This window comes from Ceratotherium simum, chromosome 5 (assembly GCF_057802395.1).
Source record: "Ceratotherium simum simum isolate JZ-2026a chromosome 5, ASM5780239v1, whole genome shotgun sequence".
Lineage (NCBI taxonomy): Eukaryota > Metazoa > Chordata > Mammalia > Perissodactyla > Rhinocerotidae > Ceratotherium > Ceratotherium simum.
In genome coordinates this window covers 40,555,004-40,573,181 of record NC_141904.1, presented here as the reverse complement: position 1 = coordinate 40,573,181, position 18,178 = coordinate 40,555,004, and the positions used below count along the sequence as shown (strand labels likewise).

The 18,178-nt window shown below is 36.8% G+C and overlaps 1 protein-coding gene across 6 annotated transcripts in view; it reads right to left on the bottom strand.

Annotated features, from left to right (window-relative positions):
* The window catches only part of GOLGA4 (golgin A4), a 118,329-nt gene that overhangs the window by 20,186 nt on the left and 79,965 nt on the right, over positions 1-18,178 (bottom strand). For all 6 annotated transcript variants that reach the window (XR_015552195.1, XM_014790553.2, XM_087430715.1 and 3 more), the window contains 4 exons: positions 11,163-11,276; positions 9,243-9,263; positions 8,993-9,061; positions 6,308-6,383 (listed from right to left, as the gene is read on the bottom strand). Coding sequence is in view for 5 of the 6 variants with exons in the window: in XM_014790553.2 (XP_014646039.1) it covers positions 6,308-6,383; positions 8,993-9,061; positions 9,243-9,263; positions 11,163-11,276 (280 nt within the window). In the remaining variant the exon portion in view is untranslated. The remainder of the gene's footprint in view (positions 1-6,307; positions 6,384-8,992; positions 9,062-9,242; positions 9,264-11,162; positions 11,277-18,178) is intronic.

Below are 18,178 nucleotides of genomic sequence, written 5' to 3'. Positions count from 1 at the left end.
ATTTTATATTTATAATCACATCTAAGAATAAACATAATAAAAGAGGTACACGATTACTACTCAGAAGAATAAACATTATCGACAGAAATTCAAGAAGACTTAAGTAAATGTTGAGATATCATGATTACAGGTTGGAGACTCAATACCATATAGATGCCAATTCTCTTTAATTTTTCTATAAATTCAATGCAATCCTAATCAAAATCCTCCTAGGTTTGTGTGTGTGTAATTTGTAATGAGATTCTAAAATTTATATGGACATTCAAAGAGCTAAGAATAGTTGGGCCGGCCCTGTGGCTTGGTGGTTAAGTGCGCGCGCTGCGATGCTGGTGGCCTGGGTTCGGATCCCGGGTGCACATCGAGGCACCACTTCTCCGTTCATCCTGAGGCCGAGTCCCACATACAACAACTAGAAGGATGTGCAGCTACGACACACAACTATCCACTGGGGCTTTGGGGGGAAAAATAAAAATAAATAAAATCTTCAAAGAGCTAAGAATAGCTAAGACATTCTTGAAAAGGAAAGTCTCTTCAATAAATGGTGTTGGGAAAACTGGACAGCCACATGCAAAAGAATGAAAGTGGACCATCTGCTATCACCATTCACAAAAATTAACTCAAAATGGATCAAAGACCTGAAGATGAGACCTGAAACTATAAAACTCATAGAAGAAAATATAGGCAACACACTATTTGACATTGGTCATAAAGGAATCTTTTCAGATGACATGCCTACCCAGACTAGGGAAACTAAAGAAAAAATAAACAAGTGGGACTTTATCAGATTAAAGAGCTTCTACAAGACAAACGAAACCAGAATCAAGATGAACAGACAACCCACCAGCTGGGAGAGAATATTTGCAAAACATACATCTGACAAGGGGTTGATCTCCATAATGTATAAAGAACTCACACAACTGAACAACAAAAAAACAAACAACCTGATCAAAAAATGGGCAGAGGAAATGAACAGACACCTCTCCAAAGAAGATATACAGATGGCCAATAGGCACATGAAAAGATGTTCAACATCATTAATCATCAGGGAAATGCAAATCAAAACAACACTAAGATATCACCTCACGCCCGTTAGAATGGCTATAATCACCAAGACAACAAACAACAAATGTTGGAGAGGATGTGGAGAAACAGGAACCCTTATACACAGCTGGTGGGAATGCAAACTGGTGCAGCCTCTATGGAAAACGGTATGGAGATTCCTCAAAGAATTAAAAATAGAGATGCCCTATGATTCAGCCATCCCACTACTGGGAATCTATCCTACGAACCTGAAATCAACAATCCAAAGAGGCTTATGGACCCCTATGTTCATTGCAGCATTATTCACTACAGCCAAGAAATGGAAGCAACCTAAGTGTCCCTCGACTGACGACTGGATCAAGAAAATGTGGTATATACATACAATGGAATACTACTCAGCCATAAAAAAAAAGACAAAATCGTCCCATTTGCAACAACATGGATGGGCCTGGAGGGTATTATGTTAAGTGAAGTAAGCCAGAAAGAGAAAGACAAACACTGTATGATCTCACTCATATGTGGAATATAAACCAACACATGGACAGAGAAAACTGTATTGTAGTTACCAGGGGCAATGGGGGTGGGAGGTGGGCACAAGGGGTGAAGGGAGACATATATATGGTGACAGACAAACAAAAATGTACAACCCCAAATTTCACAATGTTAAAAACTATTAAAACATCAATTAAAAAAAAATAAAAATAAAATAAAGAAAGCAGGAAAGCTTCCCCAACCAAACAGCAAGGCTTTATTATGAAGTCATTATAGTTAACAGAGTGAAGTATTAGAGCAGGAATAGACAAATTGATCAATGGAACAGACTACAGGTGCCAGAAACAGACCCTCAAAAATACAGACTATCTAAAACCGGTAAAGAAACAAAATTTATCCTGCTTTTCCTGTATGAGCTATACCTCAAGGTAACCATATAGATAATGTGGGAAAGTTTCTGTCTATAGAACTGAGTTTAGGATATGCACAAAAACGTTCACACCCTAGGACCCAGCAATTCCACTCTTAGTTGTATAGAGAAAATATTTCACATGTGTACCAAGAGACATGTACAAGAATGTACAAAATAGGGTACATTCTTACAGTATGTGGTTTGCCACCACATACAAAATAGAGGAAGACTGGCACAGATGTTGGCTCAAGGCTAATCTCCCTCAAGCAAAAAAAAAAAGAGGAAGATTGGCAATGGATGTTAGCTCAAGGTGAGTCTTCCTCAGCAAAAAAAAACAACAAAAAAAGAATGTACAAAATTAATAAATGGAAATGAGTAAACCACAGCTACACATAACATGGATGCATCTCAAATCTTATCTCAAGCAAAAAAACCCAACAGCTCACACAAACTTACAGGATGATTGTATTACATAAAGCTCCAAAACAAAAAAACATAAAATACTGCTTAGAAATATATATATATATATCTCTAGTAAATGATAAAGAATAACAATAGAATAATTAACATAGAGAATAATTAACATAAAGTCAGTATGAGGGGAGGAATAAAGATATTAGTGTAGAGGCATACACAGGGGTTTCTGAAGAACTGGTAATGTTTTATTTCTTCTTGCACGGTGGGTGCTCATTTTACTCTTACTTTTTTTTTTTTTGCTGAGGAAGATTCGCCCTGAGCTAACACCCGCTGCCAATCTTCCTCTTTTTGGATGTGAGCCGCTGCCACAGCATGGTCACTGACAGATGAGCGGTGTAGGTCCGTGCCTGGGAACCGAACCTGGGCTGCTGAAGCGAAGCATGCCGAACTTAACCACTAGGCCGCTGGGGCTGGCCCTTATTCTTACTCTTTAAAGAGGCGGCATGGTAAGGAGATTAACGTGCATATTAAACCAGACTGCTTGGGTTGTTGTGAAGTTGATATACAAAATGTTTTTTATAACAGTGCTTGGCACTTAGTATTACGTATCTATGTGTTAGTTATTAAATAAACTGTACATACGTGATCATTTTACAATTTAAAACTGAGAAAAAAAGAAAACCATGTGTGAAATTCTCAAGTTGAAACTAATAAAAAGAATCAATACTCTTCTCTATGCACTGCTGAGCACTGATTCAGCAATTCTATGCTGAGAATCACACATGTTGACTTAGCCATGGCAAACAATCTTTGTAGCAGGATCTTCTCTGCAATGAGCCATAGGAAACTTCCAAATCGGATTTCTCTCCTTTTTGAAGAGTGTTTTCGAAAGAATCCAAAGCAAGTCCTTGTTTAATTAAAAATTATACAATATCTTATGTTATTCCATAGCAGTAAGTAAGAGTTTTCAAAAACACAAAGGAATGCAAAATGGCTTGGATTCATGCCCTAGTGCCTCCCATGAAAAAGCAGAAAGCTTTACAAAACATTTAGCAAAATAAAACTATTCTTAATGTAGTAAGGCAGTGAAACTGAGAATGGAAAATTGTTATGAGATTATTCATAGATCATGATTATCTCAAAGGAACAACTACGTGAGGACTCAAGCTCATCTTTAAAATCCTTTTTAAGTGGCATATATTATTTTTTTGTTTTCTTTTTTAATTTTTGTTTATTGCAGTAACATTGGTTTATAACATTGTATAAACTTCAGGTGTACATCGTTATACTTCTATTTCTAAATAGATTACATCATGTTCACCACTCAAATACCAATTACAATCCATCACCACACACATGTGCTGAATTATCCCTTTTGCCCTCCTCCCTCCCCCCTTCCCCTCTGGTAACCACCAATCCAATCTCTGTCTCTGTATGTTTGTTATTGTTATTATCTACTACTTGATGAAGGAAATCATACCGTATTTGACCTTCTCCCTCTGACTTATTTCACTTTGCATAATACCCTGAATGTCCATCCATGTTGTCACAAATGGCTGGATTTCATCGGTTCTTATGGCTGAGTAGTATTCCATTGTGTATATATACCACATCTTCTTTATCAATTCGTCCCTTGATGGGCACTTAGGTTGCTTCCAAGTCTTGGCTATTGTGAATAACGCTGCAATGAACACAGGGGTGCATGTATCTTTACGCATTGGTGTTTTCAAGTTCTTTGGATAAATACCCAGCAGTGGGATAGCTGGATCATATGGTAGTTCTATCCTTGATTTTTTGAGGAATCTCCATACTGTTTTCCATAGTGGCTGCACCAGTTTGCACCCCCACCAGCAGTGTATGAGAGCTCCCTTCTCTCCACATCCTCTCCAACACATATTGTTTCCTGTCTTGTTAATTATAGCCATTCTGACAGGCGTGAGGTGATATCTCATTGTAGTTTTGATTTGCATTTCCCTGATAGTTAATGATTTTGAACATCTTTTCATGTGTCTGTTGGCCATCTGTGTATCTTCTTTGGAGAAATGTCTGTTCCGGTCTTTTGCCCATTTTTTAATTGGGTTGTTAGTATTTTTGTTGTTGAGATGCATGAGTTCTTTATATATTTTGGAGATAAAGCCCTTATCAGATGTATGGTTTGCAAATATCTTCTCCCAATTGTTAGGTTGTCTTTTCGTTTTGTTGATGGTTTCCTTTGCTGTGCAGAAGCTTTTCAGTTTGATGTAGTCCCATTTGTTTATTTTTTCTATTGTTTCTCTTGCCCGGTCAGACATGGTGCTTGAAAATATGTTGCTAAGACCGATGTCGAAGAGCGTACTACCTATGTTTTCTTCTAGAAGTTTCATAGTTTCAGGTCTTACATTCAAGTCTTTAACCCATTTTGAGTTAATTTTTGTGTATGGTGTAAGGTAAGGGTCTATTTTCATTTTTTTGAACGTGGCTATCCAGTTTTCCCAACACCATTTGTTGAAGAGACTTTCTTTTTTCCATTGTATGTTCTTGGCTCCTTTGTCAAAGATTAGCTGTCCATAGATGTGTGGGTTTATTTCTGGGCTTTCGATTCTATTCCATTGATCTGTGTGTCTGTTTTTGTGCCAGTACCATGCTGTTTTGGTTACTATAGCTTTGTAGTATATTTTGAAATCAGGGAGTGTGATGCCTCCAGCTTTGTTCTTTTTTCTCAGGATTCCTTTAGCTATTCGGGGTCTTTTGTGGTTCCATATAAATTTTAGGATTCTTTGTTCTATTTCTGTGAAAAATGTTGTTGGAACTTTGATAGGGATTGCACTGAATCTACAGATTGCTTTAGGAAGTATGGACATCTTAACTATGTTAATTCTTCCAATCCAAGAGCATGGAATATCTTTCCATTTCTTTGTGTCTTCTTCAATTTCTTTCAGCAATGTTTTATAGTTTTCGGTGTACAGATCTTTCACCTGTTTGGTTAAGTTTATTCCTAGGTATTTTATTCTTTTTGTTGCAATTGTAAATGGGACTGTATTCTTAATTTCTCTTTCTGCTAGTTCGTTGTTAGTGTATAGAAATGCAACTGATTTTTGTATGTTGATTTTGTATCTTGCAACTTTACCGTATTCGTTTATTACTTCTAAAAGTTTTTTGGATGATTCTTTAGGGTTTCCTATATATAAAATCATATCATCAGCAAATAGTGACAGTTTCACTTCTTCCTTTCTAATTTGGATCCCTTTTATTTCTTTTCCTTGCCTGATTGCTCTGGCTAGGACTTCCAGTACTATGTTAAATAGGAGTGGTGACGGTGGGCATCCTTGTCTGGTTCCTGTTCTTAGAGGGATAGCTTTCAGTTTTTCACCATTGAGGATGATATTAGCTGTGGGTTTGTCATATATGGCCTTTATTATGTTGAGGTACTTTCCTTCTATACTAAGTGGCATATATTATTTTAATGAAAAGAACATTTCCAAATCATCCTTCCCCACCTTGAATATAAGAATTTTTATGAAATTATTTTCTCCTTAAATCCTGGCTTAAAATTAGTAATTACAGCATTATTGTAATAGTGAAAAACAGAAGCATCTAAAATATATAACTCTGTGTGTATATGAGTGTATGTAGTACATAACAAATGTTTGCATACATACAGAAGAGTCTGAAAAAATGCACATAAATTGTAAACAAGGTCCATCTGGAGAATGGAGAGTAAAGTGGGAACTTGCAGTTTTACTTCTACACTGCAGCATTGTTTGATCTTTTTTCTACAACAAATATGCATTAAAATTATTTTAGATTACTACCATTCTTTCCATAAAACTAGCTATTATTGATGAATTACAAAGGTAAAATATATTCATTGTAAAGAATTAGAATAGCAAAGTGAAAAATAAAAATCATCCATAAAACCAGCAATAAGATAACCAAGGATAACATGATATGAGAGACCATTCTTACCTTTGTAAGGTGTCCCCACAGTTGTTGCATATACATTCTTTTCATATTTCTTCAAACGGTCTTCTAAATTGTGAATCTAAAAATAACAAATATTCAAATCATATCATAAGATTCATATGGAAATTATACGTAAAAAAAAAAAAAAAAAAAGAACTGCTGTAGAACCAGATTTTTTAATGGTAAAGACAGAATATAGGGGTCGGCCCTGTGGCGTAGAGGTTAAGCTTGGCACGCTCTGCTTCGACAGCCGGAGTTCACGGGTTCGGATCCCGGGCATGGACCCACACCACTCGTCAGCCATGCTGAGGCAGTGACCCACATACAAAATGGAGGAAGACTGACACAGATGTTAGCTCAGGGCTACAATTCCTCAAGCAAAAAAAGGGGAAGACTGGCAACAGATGGTAGCTCAGGGCTACTCTTCCTCACCAAAAAAAAAAAAATGAGCAAAGGACTTGAATAGACATTGCTCCAAAGAAGATATACAAATGGCCAACAAGCAGATGATAAGATGCTCAACATTCTTAGTCATTAGGGAAATGAAAACTAAAACCATAATGAGATACCATTTCATACCAACTAGGATGGCTATAATCAAAAAACTCGTTGGCAAGGATATGGAGAAAATGGAATCCTTATACTTTGTTGGTGGGAATATAAAACAGTGCCACTATATAAAACGCTTTGGTGGTTCCTCAAAAAGTTAAACATAATTACCATATGATCCAGCAATTCTACTCCTGGGTATATACCCCAAAGAATTGGAAACAAGTGTTCAAACAATAACTTGTACACAGTGTTCCTAGCAGCACTATCCACAATAGCCAAAAAGTAGAAACAACCCAAGTGTCCATCAACTGATGAATGGATAAACAAAATTTGGTACATCCATACAATGGAATACTATTCAGCCACAAAAAGGAATAAAGTACAACATGGAGGAACCTTAAAAACATCAGGCTAAGTGAAAAAAAACAGATAAAAAAGGCCACGTATATATAATTCTATTTATATAAAATACTCGGAATAGGCAAATCCATAGACACAGAAAGCAGATTAGTGGTTGCCAGGGACTCAGGGGAGGAGATAATGGGAAGTGACTGCTTAATGGGTATGGGGTTTCCTTTTGAGGTGATGAAATGTTCTGGAACTAGATAATGGTGATGGTTTCACAACATTGTGAATGAACTAAATGTCAATGAATTATGCACTTTATTTATTTATTTTGAAACATTTTTTTGTGTGTGTGAGGAAGATTGGCCCTGAGCTAACATCTGCCAATCCTCCTCTTTTTGCTGAGGAAGACTGGCCGTGGGCTAACATCCATGCGCATCTTCCTCCACTTTATATGGGATGCCACCACAGCATGGCTTGCCAAGCGGTGCGTTGGTGTGCGCCCGGGATCCGAACCGGCAAACGCCAGGCCGCCACAGCGGAGCACACACACTTAACTGCTTGCGCCACCGGGCCGGACATGTACTTTAAAATGGTTAAAATGGTCAATTTTATGTTATGTGTATTTTACCATTATAAAAATAACTAATATGCGGCCAGCCCAGTGGCATAGCGGTTAAGTTCACATGCTCTGCTTCGGTGGCCCAGGGCTCGCAGGTTCAGATCCTGAGTGCGGACCTACACACCGGTCATCAAGCCATGCTGTGGCAGGCATCCCACATATAAAGTAGAGGAAGATGGGCATGGATGTTAGCCCAGGGCCAATCTTCCTCAGCAAAAAGAGGACTATTGGCAAAAGATGTTCTTAGCTCTGGGTAATTTTCCTCACCAAAAATAAATAAATAAATAACTAATACAAAAACTGTCAGCAGTTTGAAGATTTGAGGAGGCTAAAAGAAAAGAATTTTACAGCAGTAATCTTGAGAATAGATGAGAAAGGCTAAACCACTGGGAAGCAGAAAAAAATTAAGTAACATCAAGACTTAGCACCTATCATTATGAATTTTTTTAAAAATTTATGAAAATTTTCAAACATACTGAAACACAGAAAGTATAGTACAAGTAATGCTCACATACCCATCCATCACCTAGTTTTAACAATTATCAAGATTTTTATATGTATGAATTTTTAAAAAACTGGAAAATTCCTGGAGATTTAGCCTTCAAACTTAGCCTGCTGACTTGAGTCACTATTCCTCCCGAGTTTGGAAAAAGACTACTAAAGATCATGCACCACAGATACACATACACTGGTGTTTGCATGCTTGTGCATTCTACTAGGCATACACACATGGTCCTATTTAAATAGAATTACTGTACTGGATAATATATGGACAAATCATATTAAATCAAGACAATTTAACTACCATGAAAAAGTAGTAAAGATTGATGTCAATGTATTTTCCCCCTGACAAAAGCAAAAATAACTTCTTTCTTAGGACTTAAGTTATTACAAATTAAACAAACACAAACTGCTACCCAAAATGTTAAGCACTGGAAATAGAAATAACAGGATGCAAATGTTCTTGTTTAAAATATATGTGATCATGAATTTATAGAGATATCCTCTAGCACCTTCAGACTAGGAACTAAAATTTCCTGCGTAAGACAAAATTGCAAGGCCAACTATAAAATCAGTTCTTAAAAAAATTAGCTAAATGAGATCCAAGTACATACTAACATAAATTAAGGAAGTTAGTTTAACATAAAAAGCACCAATTAGACCTGTACCTGTTCTCTGAACTCTTGTTCTTTCAACTTTGAATCACTAATTAGAGTAGTCTTCTGTGCTAGTTGTGTCTGAAAGAACAAAAAGTCAGATGTGAAATGCATATGGGTTTCATCATTGTCTGGACACATTTCTGTACTGCTTGGTCAATTTTTCCTTGTTAAAACAGTCTCTTTATGTTTTAACTTAAAACACAGAATACTCCTGAAAACGTATTACCTTCAGTCAAATTCAATGAAGAACTAGTCTTACCTGTAGCTCCATAATTGTTACCTGAAAATGAAATAGAAAAAAATGAGTGTATACAATAACATCTACAAGAAACAACAAAATGGAGCAATATGAAATTACAAGGAAATAAGAATTGAGTGCTAGAGTGGTCAGAGTTGAGATCAGATAACTTTAAATATTTGCTTTTAAACCTGGTGTATTTTGCTGTACAGACTATTATAGCGTAAACAGATACAAACACAGGTAGCACAAAGAAAAATGACTGGAAAGTCACTAACCATACTCGTAACAAGTTTACCACTTGGGAAGGGGAGGTGCTCACCAAGAAAGGTTTATTCCATATAATTCTGTATTATCTGACTGTTTTACAAGAATATATTCATAGATTATTTGTGTAATTTTTCAAAAATTAAACATATTAACATCTATTTAAAGCCCATGGGCCCTGTAGGGAAACTTCTAAAGAATTATTTCCAGGAATTCGCACTGAGTTATTACCACAAATTAGTTTTCATTGAACTCAACAATGATATGAAATTTAACATGTCCCAGTAGCATCAAAAGATGCTTGAGAAGGAAAAAGATTAAAATTCATGAAAAATAAAATAGAAAAATATTTTTTAGACTAAAAATAAAAATTAAGGATGTTTTCACTCCCTTCTTATGACATAAGGTAAAGGACTCAGAAGACCTTCTGAATATTAATTTCATAATGTTTCAATACTCTGGCATCCTGACACATGTGAAAATGCCACTAATATGCAACTTAACACTTATTTTGATACCAAGGAAAAGAACATGTTAGTGAAGTATATGTATTCTTCTCATAGGAAGTAATATCTAACAGCACCCAGTATATTCAAATCATGACCAAATGTCAAAAAAAATTAAAAAACAAAAATTAAAACAACAAAACTAACTTAATAGCTATTAAAGAAACAGAGACACAGTCTGCTCAGCTTGCTTGGTGCTAATAATTAAGATATATGTACCAAGTGGCATAGCATAGTAAAGCCCCTCATAAACGTGTCTTCTCTGCATTTTGGAAAAGTGATCCATGTAACTGGTTGTCTAAAAAATTGCTATTGGGTAACTGACATTCTGTAATGAATCCTCCACAACCCTCGAGGATGAAGTGATGAACAGTATCCATCTACTTTCCTAAAGTCCTCTTGACAGTGCTATGAAAAGATCATAATGGATGAGTGAGAACATTTTAGGACATAAAACAGTACACCATCTGGCTTCTCAAACTGGGTCCCACACACCCTGCAGGTATGCACTTGTTGTGATGCACAGAAGAACAGGAAGCCACAGGGTAAACACGGCCTATCTTGCATAGCATCAATTTTACTTAAAAATTGAGATTATAAACATGCCTAGATATGCAGTGCCAGATCTCTTTGAATTCAGTCCAATTTTCCAAAATAATCCTATTGCATCTGCATCTGATCCATTAACCAAGAAGAAAAATAGAAATTTTCTTAATGGTATATAACGAAAAATATTTTTATGTGACTACAAATAAGGATATACTATAGAATATAAAATTTACATGAATTTTTAGCACGAAATATAAAAATCTAAAATGGTCATACTTTGGACCATTTTTGGCTATGCCCCAGCACTATGAAGTTCACTTTCCTAGGCTATTCTTTCCATGGAAAAGACTGCAAAGCACTGGTATAAGAGAAATGTCTAAGTTTTGAAGTCTGGCAGATTGGGTTTAAATTCCCAATACAACATTTATCCTGTTAGCGTGAACATTTTATTTAACCTCTTTGAACCCTAGTTTCACTATCTATAAAACAGAGGCAAGAATCTCTCTCTTCAAAGTTTCTGTTAGGATTAAATGAGGTAGGTATATATGTTAGCAGGTGAGTCAAACAACAGAAATAATGTTTTCAAGAAACGTGTGAAGCAAAGTCAAGTTCCTCTCACTTTATCATTGCCAGGATTCTCTTCCTGCTGTAACCTTTGCTGATATTTCTTCTGCAGCTCCTCAAGTTGAGTCTGCAGGTCTATCACTTTTGCAGTCATTTCTTCTTCACGAGCCTTTAGGATAAAAAAATATGTTAGCAAACATATCAACAAGAACATGGTAGAGAGGCAACCCAGCACAGAGAAAACTGCCTCTGAAGGAGAAACAAACACATATATTTTTTGAGACACAAACCACTATTTTTATTGTAATTCATTACTGTGCTCTAAACATCTTCCTTCATACCCCACTTTTAACTCCAAGCCCTTTTCTTTTTTTGATGAGGAAGATTGACCCCGAGCTAACATCTGTTGCCAATCTTCCTCTTTTTGCTTGGGAAAGATTGTCCCTGAGCTAACATCTGTGCCAATCTTCCTCCATTTTGTATGTGGGACACCACCACAGCATGGCTTGATGAGTAGTGTGCAGGTCCACGCCCAGGATCCGAACCTGTGAACCCCAGGCCACCGAAGTAGAGTGCCCAAAATTAACCACTATGCCACCGGGCCAGCCCCCAACTCCAAGCCCTTTTTAATGCTGCTCACAATTCCTAGGACAGCATTTTTCCACCCTCACGCCCTCTGTCCCCCATCCTATAAAGCTCATCACGCCATTTCCTTTCCCTTAAACTAAGGTTCCCACGCTTAAGCAATAATAGGTGTACGACAGCGCTGTGACAGAACTATAATACAGAACTCGTGTTTTAAGACTTTGGATTTGACGTCTAGAAAACATCCATTAATATAAACTAGTAGATATTTTTATGCACAGCACTGTTCAACCAGCTGGCAACTTACTGATCACAAGAAGTTGTAGAGGTTTTTTCCCCAGCCGCTTTGGACGGGCTATATATATCAAGAGATAGTTCTTTGTCCTAGTTCAGCAAATCTGCACATCTCCTACACATCTGCCCCCAAACCACACCAGCAGTTCTTTGGGGATAAAATGTCCAACTAAAATCTATTTTTGAAAAAAAAATTAGTTACTGTATAGTGTATTGGTAACCAATGTGACGTCTCCATTTGCCCTGAACTTTGCAAAAAACAGACAAGACTGCAAAAGTAATGTGTGACTTATTGGTCCAAAAATCCTACTTATGAAATTTGGCATACAAATCATTTTCTCTTCTGTTTTGACTGCCCTGGTAAAAAGCTGTTACCCCTCCTTACATTTCTTCATTTATCTTGATAATTGCCATGATCTACTGTACACAGCAGAGATCTCTCCTTGCTCTTATAAATCTTGCAATAACCTTTGTGCTAAAAGAACATTTGGAATTGGAATATCGATTAGATTTGAGTAATGAAGACAGGACAAGAGACTAAACGGGAAAAACAACCACAAACAGGTATCTGATTTAATAGATGCTGACTTGCCAGAACCAAGAAACATCATTATCAAAAACAAACAAAAACAGATAGGCACCATGGCACAAAATAAGGCAACGAACCATGCGACACTTGGAAAATCTAATTTTAAATGCCATTTGCCATGAAACTTAGACCAACTGAAAAAAGAACAAACTCCTTCTCTCAACATAAGCAAAGCAGAGATCTCTAGCCTCCTTACATATCTCTCCACTTTAACCTAGCCACCACCCTTAAAACACCATTGACCAGAAACTACTGAAAATACATTATTGCCCGTGGTCTTGATTTACTGTTTTTATTCTACCATCGCATATCCCGTGTGGATATCTGTGTCAATATGGTTTAGCCTTGTTCAAAAGGATCACCTCCATACCTACTTATTCAGTTAGGCCCAGATTTTAATATGACAGTTGGCTATGTCCTACATTTCCTTTGACAGCTGTGGGATACCAATCTAAAGCAAGCCCTCTAAGAATTAGTAAAGAATTCTTGATGTGTTATTTCTAATTTAAGAAACAATCTAATGTTAGACCAGATGGACTTAACAGATATATACAGAACATTCCATCCAAAAGCAACAGAATACACATTCTTCTCAAGCACACATGAAACATTTTCCAGGGTAGATTGTATGTTAGGCCACAAAACAAGTCTTAATAAATTTAAGAGGATTGAAATCATATCAAGCATCTTTTCCAACCACAATGGTATGAAACTAGAAATTAATTACACAAAGAAAACTGGAAAATTCACAAACGTGTGGAGATTAAACAACATGCTACTGAACAACCAATGGGTCAAAGAAGAAATCAAAGGAAAAATCAAAAAATACTTTGTGACAAATGCAAATGGAAATATAACATACCAAAATTTGTGGGATGCAGCAAAAGCAGTTCTAAGAGGGAAGTTCATAGTGATAAACACCTATCTTAAGAAAGAAGAAAAGTCTCAAACAACCTAACTTGACACCTCAAGGAACTAGAAAAAGAACAAATGAAGCCCAAGGTTAGCAGAAGGAAGTAAATAACAAAGATTAGAGCAAAAATAAATGAAATCGAGACTAAAAACACAATAGAGAAGATCAAGGAAGCTAAGAGTTACTTCTCTAAAAAGATAAACAAAATTGACAAGCCTTTAGCTAGACTTACCAAGAAAAAAGGAGAACTCAAATAAATAAAATCAGAAATGAAACAGGTGATGCTACAATTGATACCAGAGAAGTACAAAGGATCATAAGAGACTACTATGAACAATTATAAGCCAACATATTGGACAACCTAGAAGAAATGGATAAATTCCTAGAAACAGACTAAATCATGATAAAAGAAGAAATCTGAACAGACTGATTACTAGTAAGGAGATTGAATCAGTAATCACAACCTCCCAACAAACAAAAGTCCAGGACCACACAGCTTCACTGGTGAATTCTACCAAAGATTCAAAGAAGAATTAACATCAACCCTTCTCAAACTCTTCCAAAAAATAGAAGAGGCGGAAATACTTCCAAACTTATTTTATGAGACCAGCATTACTCTGATACCAAAACCAGAGAAAGACACCACAAGAAAAGAAAATTACAGGCCAATATCCCTGATGAACATAAATGGAAAACGTCTTAACAAAATATTAACAAACTAAATTTAAAATACATTAAAAGGATCATATACTTGGATCAAGTAGGATTTATCCCGGGGATGCAAGGATGGTTCAAGACCCGCAAATCAGTCAACGTGATACACAACATTAACAAAATGGAGGATAAAAATCATATGATCATCTCAAAAGATGTAGAAAAAGCATTTGACAAAATTCAACACTCATTTATGATAAAAACTCTCAAAAAATGGGTATAGAGGGAACATACTGCAACATAATAAATGCTATATATAACAAGCCCACAGCAAACATCATACTCAGTGGTAAAAAGCTGAAAGCCTTTCCTCTAAAGGACAAGACAAGGATGCCCACTCTCACCACTCTTATTCATCATAGTATTGAAGTCTTAGCCAGAGCAATTAGGTGGAAAAAAGAAACAAAAGGCATCCAAATTGGAAAGGAAGAAGTAAAACTGTCACTATTTGCAGATGACATATTATACATAGACAACCCTAAAGATGCCATCAAAAAACTGTTAGAGCTAGTAAACAAATTCAGTAAAATCGCAAGATACAAAGTCAATACACAAAAATCTCTTGCATTTCTATACACTAATAATGAACTATCAAAAAGAAATCTTCCAGTGAGACTGCTCTGAGGTTGGGACTAGGCTATTAGGTAAGCTCCCTTACTTGTGAGTACTCAACTCCTTTGAGATGTTACCACCCCCTCTTCCAAAATGAATTTTTCCCACCCTACAGTGTGTCACCTCCTTCAAATTTACCAAGTGTCAGTATGTGCCAAGCACTTGGCTAGGTCCTCAAGACTAGAGATGAACAACAAAATCCCTGCCCACAAGATGCTTACAGTCTAGAAGAGAGGACAGATACCTTAATACTTTCCTACACACTTATGTATGTATGACAAAAAGTAAATGTTATAAGTGAAGTAATAAATACAGATTGAGTACCAAAGATGCAATTAATTCATGCAATTAATTAATGCAATACAGATGCAATTAATTCTATTTAAGGGGTTTTAAAAAACTGTAAATGAAAACAATATGATGCAGATAAGTATACCCAAAAACTAACTTTTGGATAGGAAAGGAAAAAATAAGAATACATTTCATTTTTGTTTCTGTTTGCATAAGGAAATACTGGAATATTACATAAGAAACTAATGGTTACCTGTGGGGAGAAGAGGTACAGGACATAGAACATAGAGAACAAGAATGGGTGTAATTTTCATTACAGACCATTGTCCAATTATACTTTTTTTTTTTTTCTCGTGAGGAAGATCAGCCCTGAGCTAACATCTGTGCTCATCCTCCTCTTTTTGCTGAGGAAGACCGGCTCTGAGCTAACATCTATTGCCAATCCTCCTCGTTTTTTTTCCTCCAAAGCCCCAGAAGATAGTTGTATGTCACAGCCGCACATCCTTCTAGTTGCTGTATGTGGGACGCGGCCTCAGCACGGCCGGAGAAGCGGTGCGTTGGTGCGGGCCCGGGATACGAACCCAGGCTGCCAGTAGCGGAGCACGCGCACTTAATCGCTAAGCCATGGGGCCGGCCCCAATTATACTTTTTTATATTATTTTGATCTTTAAACCATGTGAATACATTTGACTCAAAATATTTTTTCTAAATAAAAGTTAAATTTAAAACTTTTTTTTTAAGCCAAGAGAGATGGTAACAGCTGCACTAATTCATGAAGTTTGAGAATGTGATCTTTAGACACAGAAAAGCAGGAGCAAAGGCAAAATATGATGAAGAACAAGCTAAAGCTAAGTTTTTTTTTGTTTGTTTTTTGTTTTGTGAGGAAGATCAGCCCTCAGCTAACATCCATGCTAATCCTCCTCTCTTTTTGCTGAGGAAGACCGGCTCTGAGCTAAGATCTATTGCCAATCCTCCTCCTTTTTTTTTTTCCCAAAACCCCAGCAGATAGTTGTATGTCATAGTTGCATATCCTTCTAGTTGCTGTATGTGGGACACAAGCCTCAGCATGGCCAGAGAAGCGGTGCATCGGTGCGCGCCCAGGATCCGAACCCAGGCCGCCAGTAGCAGAGCGCGCGCACTTAACCGCTAAGCCACAGGGCTGGCCCTAAAGCTCAGTTTGACTGGAACGCAGACTAAACTGGAGGAGGTATCACTGGGACAATGGGAAGCCACTGGAGGTATTTAGGAGGAGAAATGATATGATCACATCTTTGTTTCAAGATAGAAAATAACTCTGACAGGAATAGATGAATACCTTAGTACCAAAAAAAAAAACCCAGCAGCAAGTAGATCAGGTGGGAAATTAATGTGACAGACCAGACCACATGAAAGATGGTAGCCCAGACTGTGGCAGAAGTGGTGGAGGTAACAGGAGAGGAACATGCAATATGATTCAATGAAAAACAATGTTCTGAATGTCTACTATATGTTGGATATTGTGCTGGAGATATACCATTAAAGAGAGACAGATGATTTCTCTGCTTAGTAAATCAGGGAAGATAGCAGATTTCACGTCCTAAAAGGTGTGTAGATGTATATGTGTGAGGGCCAAGGAAGACACTAGGTGTGAATCAAAAATGACAAAAGTTCCCAGCTTCTTCAAATAGGGGAAAGAATGATACAAATGTTATCTAGGATAGTAAAGGCAGGAAAATGAAAATGTCTGTGTGCTCCAATTTGCTATTAACAAATCATGGAATTATTTTAATAGATGACAAAAACTCAGCATTCTACAATGTCACCATTAAGACAAATCATCAACCTAATAACAGTTTTTCAGAGAGGGGAAAAAACACCACTACATAATACCTACAAATCCCATATAAAACTCTAATTCCAGAAATTTTTAAGTGGGAGAACGGAAGAGAATATGTCTCAGAAACAAAGCAATATGGTGTTTGTTCTCTATGGTGTTTGTTTAGAACTGCTAATATCCCTCTCAGTAATTTGCATTTTAAAAAGAAATTGTTCCAGACAGAGTATGTATTTGGGTGTTTAAATGGGGACTGCCAACTTAATCAAAAAGTCAGCCCTAGACCTGGCAGTTGAAAGTCTAAGGCCACACTGTCCAATATAGTAGCCACTAGCCACCCTAGAACCACGGCTATGAGCACTTGAAATTTGGCTAGTCCAAACTGAGATGGGCTATAAATGTGAAAATGCACTGAATCTCAAAGAATTTATATATATATACACACACACACACACACAATTTTATATTGACTACATATTGAAATGATAATATTTTGGATATAATGAGTTAGTTAACATATTATTAAACTTAAGTTCACCTGTTTCTTTTTATTCTTTTAATGTAGCTACTAGAAAATTTAAAATTATATGAGTGGCTCACATTTGTGGCTTGCATTACATTTCTAAATGACAGTGCTGGTCTCAGGCACAGGAAGGGGCTTGGGGAAGAGACCACCTAACTCCTTTGCCCACCCTCCACTTCCTGCCCACTTGCTTTACTACTCCAAGTCTCAAGCTTGGAGGACCATTCCCTTAATTTCCCTAAGGAAACAGCAGATTTTCAAGGAGAACCACACCAGAGGTTAACCTATCTATTACTGTCTCCCTGCTCCCTGACTCCCCTACCTATGAAGGTTTGTCATACGCCTTGGAACGTCTACCATCTACTACCCCACACATTGAGACAGAGAAATAGTTCACAAAAGGGAAATTTTAGAGCTGTGGCACAGTTTATCCCCTGCAAATGAAGCTCCTTAACTTACTTATCCATGATAAATAACTGTTGGCTTCCCCAAGTTCCTTTCTTACGGAGAAGTCTTTATAAAATACATGAAAGCTAATGAGTCACTGCTCTACCACTCACTATGTAGTTTTAGAGAAATCATTTAACTATGCTGAACTTGCTTTTCCTTCTGCAAAAAAAAAACAAAAAAACAAAAAATAGAAGATGAAACTAAACTAGCTTTAATATATCTTCCAATTTCAACATTCTCTAGGCATTCAAGAAACAATAGCATTTTTTTAAAACTTCACATATATA